Here is a 15,333-nt window from a genome sequence, read left to right as displayed (position 1 = left end):
AAAAATTATGGGTTATAATGCAAGTGTATGTGAAGAAACTTTAATATATGAATCTTTAAAAAAATAAAAAATAAGGTTTAACATTTAAATTGAAGCTATCCGGATCGTTGAAGGATGAGATCTATAATTATCAATAAGTTTTCATTTCATACTTTTATTTCAATTATTTAAAGTTTTAAAATGAAATTTAAAGTTATCCAAATCAAATCTATATTTGTATCTATTCATTAATATATGTATGCATTTTGTTGACTTTTGTGAAAATTGGCTTTTTAAACAAACAAAAGAAAGAATGAGGCAAAGAAGATAAAAGAACAAAAACGTAGGGGAAGGTTAAAAACAAGGATAAGGAAGGGTAATGAACCTCTTTTGTTAGTCTCCGTTTAGTATAAAAGATATGAATTTATCACATTGGTTCCACATATTTCTCAAAATTCAAATATATAAATGATAAGATAAGGATTGGAATCCTATCTAGCAAATTAGGTAGTAATAATTGTATTTGACTCTATCCTAAAAGAGTCCTACTGCTGAAACCATGCTCTAGCAAATCTGATTGTCAAGACAAAGTTAATTATTTGGGATGAGGCACCAATGATGCATAGGTACTGTTTTGAAGCTCTTGATCAAAGTATTAGAGATGTTCTTAGATTTAGAGACTCAATAAACCTTTTGGAGCTTGGTGGTGACTTCGAGGCAAATTTTGCGGTCATCACGAAAGAGGTAATGCTACTCTTCATTTATGGAGAGCCTTAAAGCAACAAGGAATATGAGATTGCATAATTTGGAAGAGTTGAGAAACTTTTCGAATTTTGGCAATCGGTGATGGAAATATTGGATTGGGATTGAAATTCAAATCCCCGATGATCTTCTCATAAATGATTGTGTTTTTACGCGTGTTTCCCGATTTTTAGTCTTTAGTGACATTTCAGGTGTCTTGCTCATATTTAACATGGTGGAGTCGATTAATGAATAAATGGTTTCAAATCATGTCTGTTACGAAGCAACTCCTAAGCTTCCAAATCAAAGAAAAGGTGGGTGTCTAAAAGGAACTTATAGAAAAAAGCCAAAGTTTTATCAAAATGGCTTGTTTATCCCAAGAATGACGTTGACTCCAAAAAAAGTTCCAGAAAAATTTCCCATCGTTGTGTCTTTTGCCATGACCATTAATAAAAGTCAAGGCCAGTCGCTATCTCATGTGGGGTTATTTTTGAAGAAACCAGTGTTTACACATGGACAACTGTATGTTGCTCTTTCACGGGTGACAAGTAGGGAAGGGTTAAAGATTTTGGTTTATGACGATGATGGGAAAATAACAAATGAAGCCAAAAATGTAGTGTACAAAGAGGTTTTTCGTAATTTGATTTGAGAGATTATTAAATAAACTTTTCGCTTAATTGTATCTTTTATTGCTGTCTTTTGATCTTTTGGTCTTACCATGCCGGACAGTTTAAATGAATTGATCATGTGAATTGCTTCTTCTTAATCAAAATGAATTTTATCCCGGTACTCTTTGTTCTCAATCGTCTTCACAAAGCATATAAATTTCGAGAATACCAATCAATGGTTCGTTGAAATATTATGGCGAGCATGGTAGCAAGGCTCTTTTGCATTAATATCCCTTTTCTTTAATTGCATAATATTATTATATATGCTTTATATATAAAATATTGAGTTTATTTTCTTTCTAAACAATATAAAAAATTTGCTTTTTATGCATTGTTAGCGAAAATAAAGCTTTATGAACAAGTAAATATCTCTTCTTTCATCTTTATTTAATCTTTTAAGTGTTGTGTCCTTATTTTAACATCTTAGGCACAATATTTATAATGATTCATTTCTTTTGAAGCGATCTGCGCATCGCGCGGGTACGTATACTAGTTTATAATACAAAATTGAAACTTGTAAATTTATTGAAAATTATGAGCAAGTACTTGTTTTTTGTGTTTTTAGAAATTTCAGGTATCTCCTCATATTTGCAAAATTTAATTGTCTGTTACGAAAACTCAAGCTAACAAAGAAAAACTAAAAGGAACTTATAGAAAAAGAATTCAACTTTTATCGCTTAAAAAAATCCAGAAAACTAACGTATACTTTCTCTGTCTCAATCTATGTGACACTTTTCGCTTCCTGAGATTTCAACTGTATAAACTTTGACTATGATTTTAAAACGTATTTTTACATCAAATTGATATGAGAAAAGTTGCAATTTATAGTACTTTCCATGTAGTTTTCAAATATATTATTTTAATGTTAAAATATAGAGTTAATCTAATTCAGTTTAGCTTCAAAATTTAGTCAAATTGATTCTCGAAAAGCAAAAAGTGCCACATAAATTGAGACGGAGGGAGTAATAATTATAAGAAATATATATATTATCTTTGCATAGAATTTAAATTTTCTCCCAAAAATTATTTCGTTCAATAAAGTAATTAAAAGAATTTAAATAAGTTTCCATAATACTTCATTTTCAAAGGCAAACATCATTTTCAAAGACAAACACAAGAGGGAAAGAGCCAATCTCCATGCCTACACTAGTTGTCGTATTTGAATTTTTTTTCTTTTTCCGGATAAATCTTCTAAGTCGTATTTGAATTCATTGATCACTTTTATTCTTTATTTTTTCTTCCATTCATCTCCATCTATTCATTTTGCTACACACAAGCTTCCGTTTTATTTCCAAGCAAGCCATTGAATGGAGTGAACATGGAAACATTTTGCTAAACATGATGTCATATCCTCTAACAATTAACAGTGTCTTTTGAAACCCATATTCAACATCTCGTGCGACTATAATATTTGCATTATTTTCATAGTTTACAGCCTGCTTCTTCCATCAAATTCGAATACAGCATTATATGAAGCACGAATATGATAGAAAGTTGATGTTTGTGCTGACGTCCCACGTGACTATTAGAGGAAAAATTGTTCATATTATATGGTCTTGGCAATTTTCATATCTTCGATTCAATTAACTCTTGGGATTGAGTTAGCCCCAATTTTTATTTTTAATATAGATATAGTCTCAATTCTTGATTTGGCTGATGTTAGGTGCATCGTGCACGTGCCATACTGCCCATGCCAGTTTATCGGATATCCAATTATGAGTACTCGAGAGTTGTTGAAGTCCGATCCCACATCTATTCGGAGAAAAAATTGGTCCAATGTCGATTTTCTTAAATGTTAGAGAACAAAACAATCATACAATATACTTTCAATATTTGCAAATGCTTATTTTAACCATGATTATTTGTACATATTACATTTTTGGTATATGAATGTCAAATGAAATATTAAGAAATTGGACAAATAAATTTTGTTAAATATTTAACGAAGATCAAAAGTGTGCATAAACGGCCAAAACAGTTTTAAACATACTTAAAGGACTATATTATAAACCTATCCCAAATATAAGGAACCATTTTGTCATTTTCTCAGGAAAAAAAAAGAAGAACCCTTTTCGTTTAGTGCATGGTATAAGCTGGGATATCCAGCATTAATTTTTTTGTATTATGTTTGAAAAAAGTTATAAATTTATTCTACCAAATAAAATACAATCTTAAAGATGAGTATCCCATCTTATCTCACTAACCTGGGATTATTTTATCCCATCTCTCAAATGGGATAAAATTAACCTCGAAATTATAATCTCAGGATAATTTAGTTCATCTCTCAAATGGGATAAATTATTCCCAAAATTATAGGTGCCGTTTGGCCATAAAAATTATTCACTTTTTTTCAATTTTTTTTTTTTACTTTTTTCTGGAATTAGCGTTTGGCCATAAAAATTCTGAATACAACTTGAAGTTGTATTTTGGAATACCAAAAACTCAAAAAATTTATTTTTCAAATTTTTTACAAAGATATTTCATCAAAAACTATAATTTTAAAAACTATAGCTAAATACAACTCCAATTCCAACTCTAAAATTTCAAAAAAAGGTGAAATATTTTTTGATATTTATGACCAAACGGCACCATAATCTCAGGATAATTTAATCCGTGTGCCAAACGACCCTTCCCGTTTACCTTTTGGGGCACCAGCCTATTTCCCTCCAATTTGAAGCTGCAATACAAAGGGTTTCTTTTTTCTCTTGGAGGTGACTTGAGTTTCAGAAATGGCATCTTCTTCATTATCATCAGGGCCAGAAATCCCATGGGTAGAGAAGTTCCGACCCACCAAAGTATCAGACATAGTGGGTAACGAAGATGCTGTCGCAAGGCTCCAAGTTATTGCTCGTGATGGAAATATGCCCAATCTCATTTTAGCCGTAAGCTATCTCCCTATTTTCCTACTGCTCTTGTTTTGTTTTATGAAAACTTTACCTCCTACGTTTGAGGTCTTTTGCACATATGACATTCTTAAATATTTCTGTTACAAAACTTTATTTTCTGGGCTTGAGGTTTAGTGTTGAGATTACTGAAGCAATAGACCAATCTTGCCTCATTTATGAAAAATAAGAAACGTTACCTTATGGGTTTGAGGTCTTTTGCAGATATAGCATTGTTATATGTTTCTGTTGCAAAAAAGACTTACTAACTTTTTGGTCATTTTATGAAAAATTAAGAAACTTTACTTTCTGAGGTTGAGGTCTATTGCAGATATTGTTAAGTATTTCTGTTACAAAAAAAGACTATTTTTTTGCTCAATTATATTGGTAATAAGAAACTTTATTTTCTGGGTTTGAGGTTTATTGTTGAGATTAGTACCTTGATAAGAACTTCATGCCCAATCTTATTTTAGCCGTAAAAAAATTCTCAATTTTGCTACTGCTTTTTTGTTTTTTGGTTGCCCCAGTTATGAAAAATAAGAAACTTTACCTTCTGAGTTTGAGGTCTTTTGCAGATATAGCATTGTTAATTATCGCTGTTACAAAAAAAAAAAAAAAAAAAAAAAAAAAAAAGAACTAATTTTTTGCTTAATTTATGGGTAAGAAAAACTTTACTTTCTGGGTTTGAGGTTTACAGTTAAGATTAGTACCATGATGGTTGATAGTACCATGATGGTTGATGGATGCGTTTTCTTCAGAAGCTTGAACTATGTTAGATGCAATTTCTATATCTAAATTTTGCTACTGCTTTTTTGTTTTTTGGTTGCCCCAGTTATGAAAAATAAGAAACTTTACCTTCTGGGCTTGAGGTTTATAGCATTGTTAAATATTTCTGTTACAAAAAAGACTTACTTTTTGCTCAATTAATGAAAGTTAAGAAAATATACCTTCTGAGGTTGAGGTCTTTTGCAGATACAGCGTTGATATATATATTTCTGTTACAAAAAAGACTTAACTTTTTGCTCAATTTATGAAAAAGTAATAAAAATTACCTTTATAGGGTTGAGGTCTTTTGCAGGTATATAGCATTGTTAAGTATTTCTGTTACTAAAAAAAGACTTATCTTTTTGCTCAGTTATATGGGTATTAAGGAACTTATGTTCTGGGTTTGAGGTTTATTGTCGAGATTAGTGCTGTGATAGAACCAGCTTGTAATGGTTATTGATTTGGATGGTCAAAAAAAGAAGTGATAAGAACTTTCATGCGTTGTTCTTCAAAAGCTTGAACTACGTTAGATGGTAGTGTTACTGTCTCTAAATTTATGCGAAATGAAGAGAAAATACTAGAGTAACTTTTATGAAAAATAAGAAACTTTTACCTTCGGGGTCGAGGTCTTTTGCAGGTAAAGCATTGTTAAGTATTTCTGTTGCAAAAGGGACTTAGCTTTTTGCGCAATGTATGGGTAATAAGAAATTTTGTGTTTTCTGGGTTTGAGGTTTAGTGTTGAGATTAGCACCGTGATAGACCAGCTTGTAATGGTTATTTATTTGGACGGTCAAAATAAAGAACATGAAAAAAAGTGAGAAGAACGTTCATGCATTGTTCTTCGCAAGCTTGAAGTATGTTAGAAGCTGTTACTATATCTAAATTTATGCAACTGAAGAGAAGAAAAAAAGCTAAGTTTTTGCTCCATGTATGGTTAATAAAGAAACTATAGTTAGGTTTGAGGTTTTCTGTATAGTAATATTGTGATGTGATTAGCCCCCAGGGTTTCGTTGAATTGGCAAAGTTTTAGGGACTTGTGTCCTAGGTCACAGGTTCGAGCCCAGGCCAAGCAAATTAACTCTGGTATTTAAGTGGAGAGGGTAGAGGGGTGGGGTTTTGGAATGAAAAATGGATAGGAGATACTAGTCTAAAAGAGCTGTTCCCAGACCTATACATCATAAGTCTTCAAAAGAATGCTACTGTCTTTCAAATGTGGAGCAATCAAGGGTGGAATTTGATTTTCAGAAGAGCCTTGAATGATTGGGAAATAGACAGAGTAACAAACTTGCTTCAGATTTTAGGTAACTTCCAGGGCACCTCAATTGGCCCTGATAGACCTGTCTGGGAGCTACATAACAAGGGGGATTTCACAGTAAAGTCTTGTTATTGGAATATGAATAGCAATCAGTTAATGCTAGTAGATTGACCTTGGAAGCTAATTTTGGAAGGTCAAAGTTCCTCATAAGGTAGCCTGCTTTACATGGTTGGTAATCAGAAGAGCATGCCTAACTCATGAAGCTTTACAAAGAAGAGGTACTCAGATTTTCTCAACGTGTTTTATGTGCGGGCAAGAAACAGAGATCAATGGTCGCCTGTTTCTACATTGCAAAACAGCTGTAAATCTGTGGAGCATGTTCTTGTGTTTAGTTGGAGTGAGTTGGGTCATGCCAAAGACCACTTTTGAACTTTTGAACAGCTGGAAAGGAATTGGAAGAAGAAGATCTAAAGAGAACTGGTGGGAGAGCATACCAGCATGCATCTGGTGGACATTATGGATAGAAAGGAATGCAAGATGTTTTCTTGATAATGGCAGCAGCACTCAGAAGATCAAGATGAAGTGCCTTAGTGTACTTTGTTTTTGGTGTAAACAGGATATGGTGGAGGAAGCAGAATCCTTAGTTGACTTCATAGGACATCTGTAAAGTCTAGTTTTTTCTGTTTTATGCTAGTGTCTGCCTACCAAGGGATGTAAGATTATACCTCACCACCCCTATGATGAGTTTTTTGTGTGAATACGAAGTTACCTTTTACTCAAAAAAAAAAAAAAAAAAAAAAAAAAAAAAAGGGAGTGGGGCCATCACCTGAGTTTCAGAGGGTGCGGTTGGCCCACAGGGTCGGCGCCGGATGAATTTCTCGGTCACCAAAAAAAAAGATTGATAGACCCCTTTTATAATGGTTATTGATTTGGGTTGTCAAGAAGTAAAAAACGTATCATAATAATTTTGCAGGGTTATTCACAAGCTTGAACTATGTCAGGTACTATTAATGTATCAAAATTTATTAAAATGAAGAAATGTCCTAACTTTTTGAACATTACCATTCTCAAAAAAAAAAAAAAAAAAAAAAGTCCTAACTTTTTGCTCTACTGTGGATGTTAAAAAATTTTAGTCTATGGGTTTGAGGGCTAATAATTTATGTAAATAGTCAGCTCCATATTTAAAGTCTGATAATTGAATGGTTATGGAGATATCAAAGAAGCGCAGAGGCTTTAGAGAAAGTTCTGAACAAGCAAAGTATGAGGAGCGGGCTTTGTTTTGCACAATCTAGTAAGTTCCACTTATAGTGTAGGAGTCTGGAAGTGCATAAGGAATCATTGGCCTGATTTCTTGAAAATGATACAAATAAATGTGTGAAATGTGGAAAAGATTAAATTTTGGCATGACTCTTGGATTGGCACATCCCTCTAAGAAGCAGACATCGTGAGATATTTGCTCGTACTGCAAACAAAGAAGCCACAATTCTACAATGTAGTTCTGATTGGGACTCGGAGATCGACAATGTGTCAAAACTGATGGAGGACGTGCAACAAGGTTACAAGGCACCTGACAGAGAGGACTCTATTGTTTATGTGCCTGGTAAGAAGAGAGTTTTTATCTGGCAGTAGTGTTATAAAAACTTGCCAGAGGGAAGTTCAGTGTTTCAGAAGTGGCGTGGAAGCTCTTACTTTTGTTGGATATAACCTTAGTTTTATCTCTTGTTAAGTCCTGAATATGAACCATTCGTGATTCCTTTTCTTGTGTAAACCTTAATGATCCTTTCTCAATAGTAGTTGGACTTCACAGTTGCATGGACATATATATTTGCAAAGAACTATGCACTTTATGTGTGAGCTTATACCAGATGTTGATGTGGATTCTTTTACCTATTGTGTATGCTCTATTTAGTGGGAAAATAGACTTCTGGTTTCAAATACAGTCTCGTATGCGATGAATCATGAATTGGATCCTTGCGTAATATTCATTGGTTAGTTTCAATGTGTTGATTGATGAGAATGTGTAAGAACAAAGTAGTTATTGCTAGTTTTGGGGGAAGTTGACCATTTTTACTTGAATGCAAATTTAATATAGGATTTTCAGCCGCCTTAATGTTTGTCCATATTGCGTCACATTGAATTGGCAAAAGCAGTTTGCTCATAGCAAGCAGTGGAGCTTAATACAAAACTTGGTTCGTGAAGTATTAGGATAAACATAAAGGTGGACAACACTTACAGGATGTTGTTCACTGGAAAGTTCTTGAAATTCATGTCAAACAGAAGTTAGTTTTCACGTGTTTATCCAGTGTAAGATTTTGCTCATAGTTTCTTCATGCTGGATATTTAATTCTATATAAAACTTTCTGCAGGGTCCTCCAGGTACCGGAAAAACCACTAGTATATTGGCTCTTGCTCATGAGCTTTTGGGACCAAATTATAAGGAGGCTGTCCTGGAGCTAAATGCATCAGATGATAGGTATATTGAGCGCTTGATTAGATCTAAAAACTCTTTGTTTCACATGGTTATTTATAACTTACAATAAAATTCTTACTACTGTTAATATTTCTTGTGCAGAGGCATCGATGTTGTCAGGAACAAAATCAAGATGTTTGCTCAGAAGAAAGTTACTCTACCCCCGGGTCGGCACAAAATAATTATTTTGGACGAGGCTGATAGGTTAGAAATATTATTCTGTAAATTTAGACATCATTTTTGTACTCAAAAGTTGAAGTCATATGCAAAAAACTGTTCACTTTTCTGTCTCTTCTGCACCATGGGTATCGATTTGATTGATTCTCAGGGGTATTAGAAAGTCTGTCTTTGTGGTGTTGACCTGCATTGTCTGCAGTGAGCTGAATCATTTTTATCTTTTCATTTTTGGGTATGGGAATTTTTAGCATGACATCTGGAGCTCAGCAAGCACTGAGGAGGACAATGGAAATATATTCGAACTCCACTCGCTTTGCTCTTGCCTGCAACACTTCTTCTAAGATTATCGAGCCTATTCAAAGTAGATGTGCCCTGGTCCGATTTGCAAGATTATCTGACCAAGAGATCCTTGGACGCCTTATGGCTGTGGTTGCAGCAGAAAAGGTACTCGCAATCTTAATCCTTGACACACATGCTATTTCTTCTACTGTTCCTCTTACTGCTTCTAAATGGTTTCGTTTGATCCTTGTGTTTAATCAACAATTTTTGTCTGCACAAAGAGTCAGGTATCATTATCTCTTGCAGCACAATGAACCTCCCAGTTCTGCAAAATTTCATGCCTTTCTTTGCTAATTAATTTGATTAAGGAGCATCCTGGTATTTATGTTCACTGTCTTAAAAAAATGTCTAACCAAGATTATGAGCCCAAGGGTACAGACCTTTCTATATCCCTCCAGCCTCACAAGGCATTGCTAAAAGTTTCATCTAATCACTTCAATATGTGGTCATCATTGTTTTTACCAAATATTTTATTGGTGGAAGAGATTCATGAGCTATGGAGATGTTAACTCTTGCAGGTTGCTTATGTACCTGAAGGTCTCGAAGCTATTATATTTACTGCTGATGGGGATATGAGACAGGCCTTAAATAACTTACAAGCAACACACAGTGGATTTGGTTTTGTCAACCAAGAGAATGTCTTCAAGGTTATAAGGCTCACATCTCTTTCATCTAATTATTCATATTTGACAGACGCCCCTAATGACTTCATTCTCTCTTTTGCTGAATGCTAGGTTTGTGACCAACCTCATCCATTGCATGTGAAGAATATGGTGCGGAATGTCCTTGAAGGGAAATTTGATGATGCTTGTGCCGGTCTAAAGGCACTGTATGACCTGGGGTATTCCCCCACTGACATTATCACGACCCTTTTCCGAATTATAAAGAACTATGATATGGCAGAATATGTAAAACTGGAGTTCTTGAAGGTTTGCCTGTTCTAGTCCTGAAAAATTTCATCTTTATAAGCAATCTTTTGTTTAGCACCATTTATTCTTTTCTGCTGTGGTAACAGGAAACTGGTTTTGCCCACATGAGGATCTGTGATGGGGTCGGTTCATATCTCCAGATGTGTGGTTTGCTGGCTAAACTATCATTGGTTCGAGAAACGGCTAAGGCTGCATGATGAGACCGGCACTGAAGTTCGTGGTCAACTGAGATGAGTCCTCGATGGTGTTCCATTTTATCGCGTACTCCTAGCTTTTCTTGAAAAAAGCTAGCATTTTATGCTAGGTGTTAAGACAGTCGAATTGCAAAGTTGTTACTGCAATGAGGAAAATGATTGCTGAACCATTATGCATTTCAGTTCTACAAAATGTAAAGGCAGCCTTTTAGCTCTAGGAATGAACATGTTATTGAAGGACCACATCTTTCAATCCTCTTTTAGCGAAACCGGATTAAGAAAAAAAATGTGTTTAGTAGTTTCAACATCCTCATTGAGATTTGCTATCAAGACTTTGGTCTAGTGGTAAGAGGCAATATATGGTGTGTGGGTTCCACGCGTGTTACGTGTTTGAGTCTTGAATGTTTTATGTAGAGAAGGTAGAGAGGCGATCCATTACCAAATCGTCCGTCACTAGGCCTTTAAAATATCTCAGATAGCAAATAAAAAAGAAAGAAAAACATCCTCATCAAGGGTCATTTTGCAATTTGTCTAGTGTCTTACTGACCTAGTGCTTCCAATGTTTTTTTATTTTTTAGGATGTTAACCGTTTGGGTCACCTGCAATCTTTGAAACTCTAGAATGATGATCGCCTATATCTTTTTTCACTTAAATATTGAATTTAGTTCGCTTGACTCTCAGTCCCTCAACTTTTGCCGATTGGTTTGGTGCAAGTACTTCTAGCCTCTAGGAGTAATTTTTTGGGTATTCAAAACGGGAAAGGGCCAAATATACCCTTGTACTATCGGAAAAGAGTCAAATATATCCATCGTTATGCTTTGAGTTCAAATATATCCTTGCCGTTATATTTTGGGTTCAAATATAATCCTACCGTTATACTTTGGTTCAGATATACCCCTCATTTCAATGGAGGTACACGTGTCATCATCCTATTAGTCTATATTAAACTTGATCTTAATTAATTAAAATACAAACATGAGTATGGGTATGCAGAGAAGAAAAAGAAGGGGGAGCAAAGCTTTCTTCCACTATTACTTATATAATTCATAAGTCAAATTTGAAAGTTTAAACTCAACAACCAATCAAATTATGTAAAAAAGAATGGGACTGAGGGATACAATTTTTTAGAATCAATTGGACTGAGATGATGCTATTGTTGTTATTGGTTTCTGTTTTATTTGCATGTTAGCATTTTGAAGTAGTACTCTGTTCATAGATTATTTTGATTTTTGCAGTTTAGCAAAGGCATGTTAGTGAAGTGACCAGAGGATTCTACTTTGCCATGGCTATAGAAGCTACCCTTCTGTCCGATCTATCTCCAGCAAGGGGGATTAAGAATCTTTCATTTTCATATAATTTTCTGTGAAATTCTGAATGGAGTCGGAGTGGCTTTCAATGTTATCTTCATTTCAAGAATGTAAAATGTCTTTGAATTTATCAAGCAGTTGGTGTCATTATTTCTCTTTGTTTTTGTTATCATTATGGGTATGGGTTGGATTAATTAAGGAACATTTAAAATAGACCAATAGGATAGCGACACGTGTACCTCCATCGAAATGAGGGGTATATAATGGTAGGGTATATTTGACTGAAAATATATGACAAAGTATATGACGGTAGGGGGTATATTTGGCCCTTTTCGGTATTAAAAAAAAATTTGGTAGATGACTATATTATTTTTTCCGGATCAATTACCTAGTTGTGATAATCCGTGTCATAATAGTAGGAGGCCTTTCATATTTTGGAGATTCAAATAAGCGAGATATGATATAATTTGATCGCTTTTTCAAATAGTAAAATTTTAAAAAAATTCGCAAGGGTATATTTGGCCCTTTTCCGTATTAAAAAAGATTTGGTAGATGACTCTTACATTAATTATTTTTTCCGTGTCATATTTCAATTACCTAGTTGTGATAATCCGTGTCAGGTACGTGTGCTCCCCGGGGAAGTATCACGACAATAATTGCTTTTACAAGAGGCCTTTCATAATGTTTTGTAAATAAAAATATATTCTTAAACTTAATGATTGATAGTCAATGGTTTTTTACGTTTTCCGTACATTGTTACACATTTCTCTCCTTGACTGAGAATAAATATTAAAATTATGTATGTGCTTGACTTTAGTATGCTTTCCGTTTAAATACTTGAAATTTGTTGCTAATAAATTCATGCTGTTACCATTCTTGATTACCTAATTCTCACCCTTTGAATTAGTAATATTTCGAGAAAAATATTTAAAAAAATTGAATAGTTAATTGGTGATTGATGTGAAGTTAGACAGGGTTGTTTGTTGTCAAAAAGAAAAGTGAAGTTAGACAGTTTTTATTTTATTTGGTCTTTGAAAATTTCATGTTAGGTAGTATAAAAATGTTAGCATACCAAATTACCAATTTGTAACATTTTATTGTAAAGAGAGATTGAAAAGACAATCCATGATAAATGTGAAAACTACAGCAAAGAAATGCATATTATACTATTAAACTACCAAATTGCATGCACAAAAAGTTTTTTTTAAAAAAACACTTTTAAGAAAAAGGTATTTTAAGAATTAACATCATTTAAGACCCCCCCCCCCTCCCGCCCCACGCTCTCTATCTTTGTCCAAAGTTGTAAGATTCGAACATAATTATGAATTATGATCGTTGGCTAAAATAGTAAGTATATTGTTCCATGACGTTGAGGCATAAACGAACAAAGCTATAGCTAATTTATACCCTTTTGCTTAGCACCATAATGTGTCTGCCTTGTGTCTGATTTTGCATCTCAGACTATTTAGCATATCACACTAAGTTTAATTTTTTAACCAGTTCTTTGTCTTTCTTTAATTTTTTATTGTGAGAGTTGGACCATGAATAATTCCAGGCAGAGTCAAATTGATGTTTATGGGTTTTGTACATGTCACACAAACTCATAACGTGTTAATTGCTAGATTTATAATTAAATATTCATATATATATTTAATGAATTTTTTTAATACAAATAAAGGATCTAAGCAAAAATTAATGAAATTCATCCAGACCACACCTAATATTATAGGTCCGCTTCTGGTACTATATAAAAGACAAGAGTCTTGATCTTTTCGGCCTTATATCATGATGATGATGCACAATGAAATTGCAACTATTAAATTTTAATTTTAATTTTGACCTTTTAGTTAGAAGAAAAGAAAATTAACATGCTTTCTTCTTGTGCCATTTTACTTTCCCTTGTTCTTTTTTCTTCTTAGACAAGATGAAGTTTGTGTTGAAAGCTAGTAGTTCAACAATTAACCAACCATAGTTATCCTTTTTCCCTTTTTGAAAAGGGATAGTTCAATACGAAAAATGTAGTGCTGATCTCAATTATATTTGCTTCACACTAGAGAATTCTGCATACATACAATGTATACAAATTAAAAGGTCATATTCATTTACTCAGAGAAAAATTCTAATTTAGGAAATCGTTTTTCTTAATCGTACCATTTTATTTTGGTTGAGCCTTTCCTTTAATAGTTGGAGAAAATATTATTAAGAAACATCTAAATCAAAACTTAAATATGTTGTCTCATTCACTAACTCTCATCATGTGGATTCACAACTGGGTGAATCCCTTCAATCTATTGGACGAGAATTTCAAAGAGAAAATTAAGGAAAAAAAGACAGATTTGCCGGCAAAATTAGCTATACATATATGGAAAAAAGTATTGAGTAATTTCAATAATGTATAATCCAACATAAAAAATTACATTCACATAGTCATATTTTTAATTTATATCTCATAGCCAACTTTGTTTTTGTAACGCTGTTTATACAGATGATATACAACATTATATATTTATTGTAGACAATATATCTACCTTGTATAAAAGTATATAATAATGTAGAAGAGTTATTTAAACACACTTTATCCAGTTGTTTTTGCTAAGACCGGATCAAATTAAACTCAAAATCAATGACGGAGTAAATCGAAATGAAGATGAAGATTGGTGGTCCATGGGTGGATCACGTGGATTTCATGAATAAATCCCTTTGCATTAGTTTCATTTTGATTTGGAAATCAGTAAATAAAACTCAATCTATATTTCGGCAGGTAATTGATCTATGCATCTGATGAGTAAATCTTTTTAATATCAATTTTGTTTTGGATTTGGAAATCAGAAAGGTGAAAATTGGTGGTTTTTCTAAGGGATAGTTCCAGTTCCCCTGAAAATTGAGAATGGAAAGGGAAGAAGAGAGACAGAGAGGAAAGTAGAGGATGAAGGAGATGACATCTCCGACGATTACAGCGGGTAAATTTTTTTAGCTAAATCAGATAATTATTTTGCCCTAATTAACATAGAGGGTAAAAATCCCAAAAGTATTTATCCCGAATTTTTTTTTCATGAAAATGTCACGAATCCCTATTTATATATTCTCATTATATCCTTTGATTACTTGAATTTCACTCACTATTTCTTCCTTCTACATGTGCACGAATGGGTTCGGTTCGGTTTTTATCACGTCGAGTTAAAATTTCGAATTTTGACTTTCTAAAATTCTCAACCAAACTCGATCCATTGTAGGTTAATTTGATTCGTTTTTATTATTCGGTTCGTTACACAAATCGATTTGTTCGGTTTATTCGAAATTTAAACAATCGTAACTATTTCATTTCGGTTTTAGAGTAAAATATAACAAAAAACAATGGGTCCTTAATTTGTAGCCTTATAACCAAGACATTAAAGAAAAAATCATAAACTTGCAAGCATAATAGCATATAAATAGCAAAATAAGAGCTTGTCAACTTGTGCAAGCATACAAATCCACCAACACCACATTACATATACCAAATTAGTCATATTCGTCACTAGCGGCATATAAATTCGGTTTGTTCAGATTGGTTCGGTTGATAATTGAATCCAACCGTATCCGAACCGTTAAATCGTAAAATTTTACAATTGCATTTGTAAATCGAAA

At 33.4% G+C, this 15,333-nt stretch overlaps 1 protein-coding gene across 2 annotated transcripts; it reads left to right on the top strand.

The window, feature by feature from the left end:
• The first annotated feature begins 4,031 nt into the window (after positions 1 to 4,031).
• LOC132030478 (replication factor C subunit 2) lies at positions 4,032 to 10,772 on the top strand. 2 transcript variants are annotated; one of them, XM_059420126.1, is made up of 7 exons: positions 4,032 to 4,270; positions 8,657 to 8,763; positions 8,863 to 8,964; positions 9,186 to 9,381; positions 9,795 to 9,923; positions 10,011 to 10,205; positions 10,292 to 10,772. In XM_059420126.1, exons 1-7 carry the CDS (start codon positions 4,118 to 4,120, stop codon positions 10,400 to 10,402), a joined length of 993 nt encoding a protein of 330 aa, XP_059276109.1. In that variant the 5' UTR covers positions 4,032 to 4,117; the 3' UTR covers positions 10,403 to 10,772. The 2 variants fall into 2 exon arrangements, with proteins under 2 accessions (XP_059276109.1, XP_059276110.1); XM_059420127.1 differs by lacking the exon at positions 4,032 to 4,270 and adding an exon at positions 4,703 to 4,745.
• Positions 10,773 to 15,333: the final 4,561 nt, after the last annotated feature.

Source organism: Lycium ferocissimum, chromosome 9 (assembly GCF_029784015.1).
Source record: "Lycium ferocissimum isolate CSIRO_LF1 chromosome 9, AGI_CSIRO_Lferr_CH_V1, whole genome shotgun sequence".
Lineage (NCBI taxonomy): Eukaryota > Viridiplantae > Streptophyta > Magnoliopsida > Solanales > Solanaceae > Lycium > Lycium ferocissimum.
Note: the sequence above shows the minus strand (reverse complement) of the source record. Positions and strands in the feature narration are given on the sequence as shown.

Coding starts and splice junctions, on each gene's coding strand:
- LOC132030478 (XM_059420126.1), top strand. CDS start 4,118: ATGGCATCTTCTTCATTATCATCAGGGCCAGAAATCCCATGGGTAGAG. Junction 8,764..8,862: donor CTAAATGCATCAGATGATAG/GTATATTGAGCG, acceptor TTTCTTGTGCAG/AGGCATCGATGTTGTCAGGA. Junction 9,924..10,010: donor ACCAAGAGAATGTCTTCAAG/GTTATAAGGCTC, acceptor GCTGAATGCTAG/GTTTGTGACCAACCTCATCC.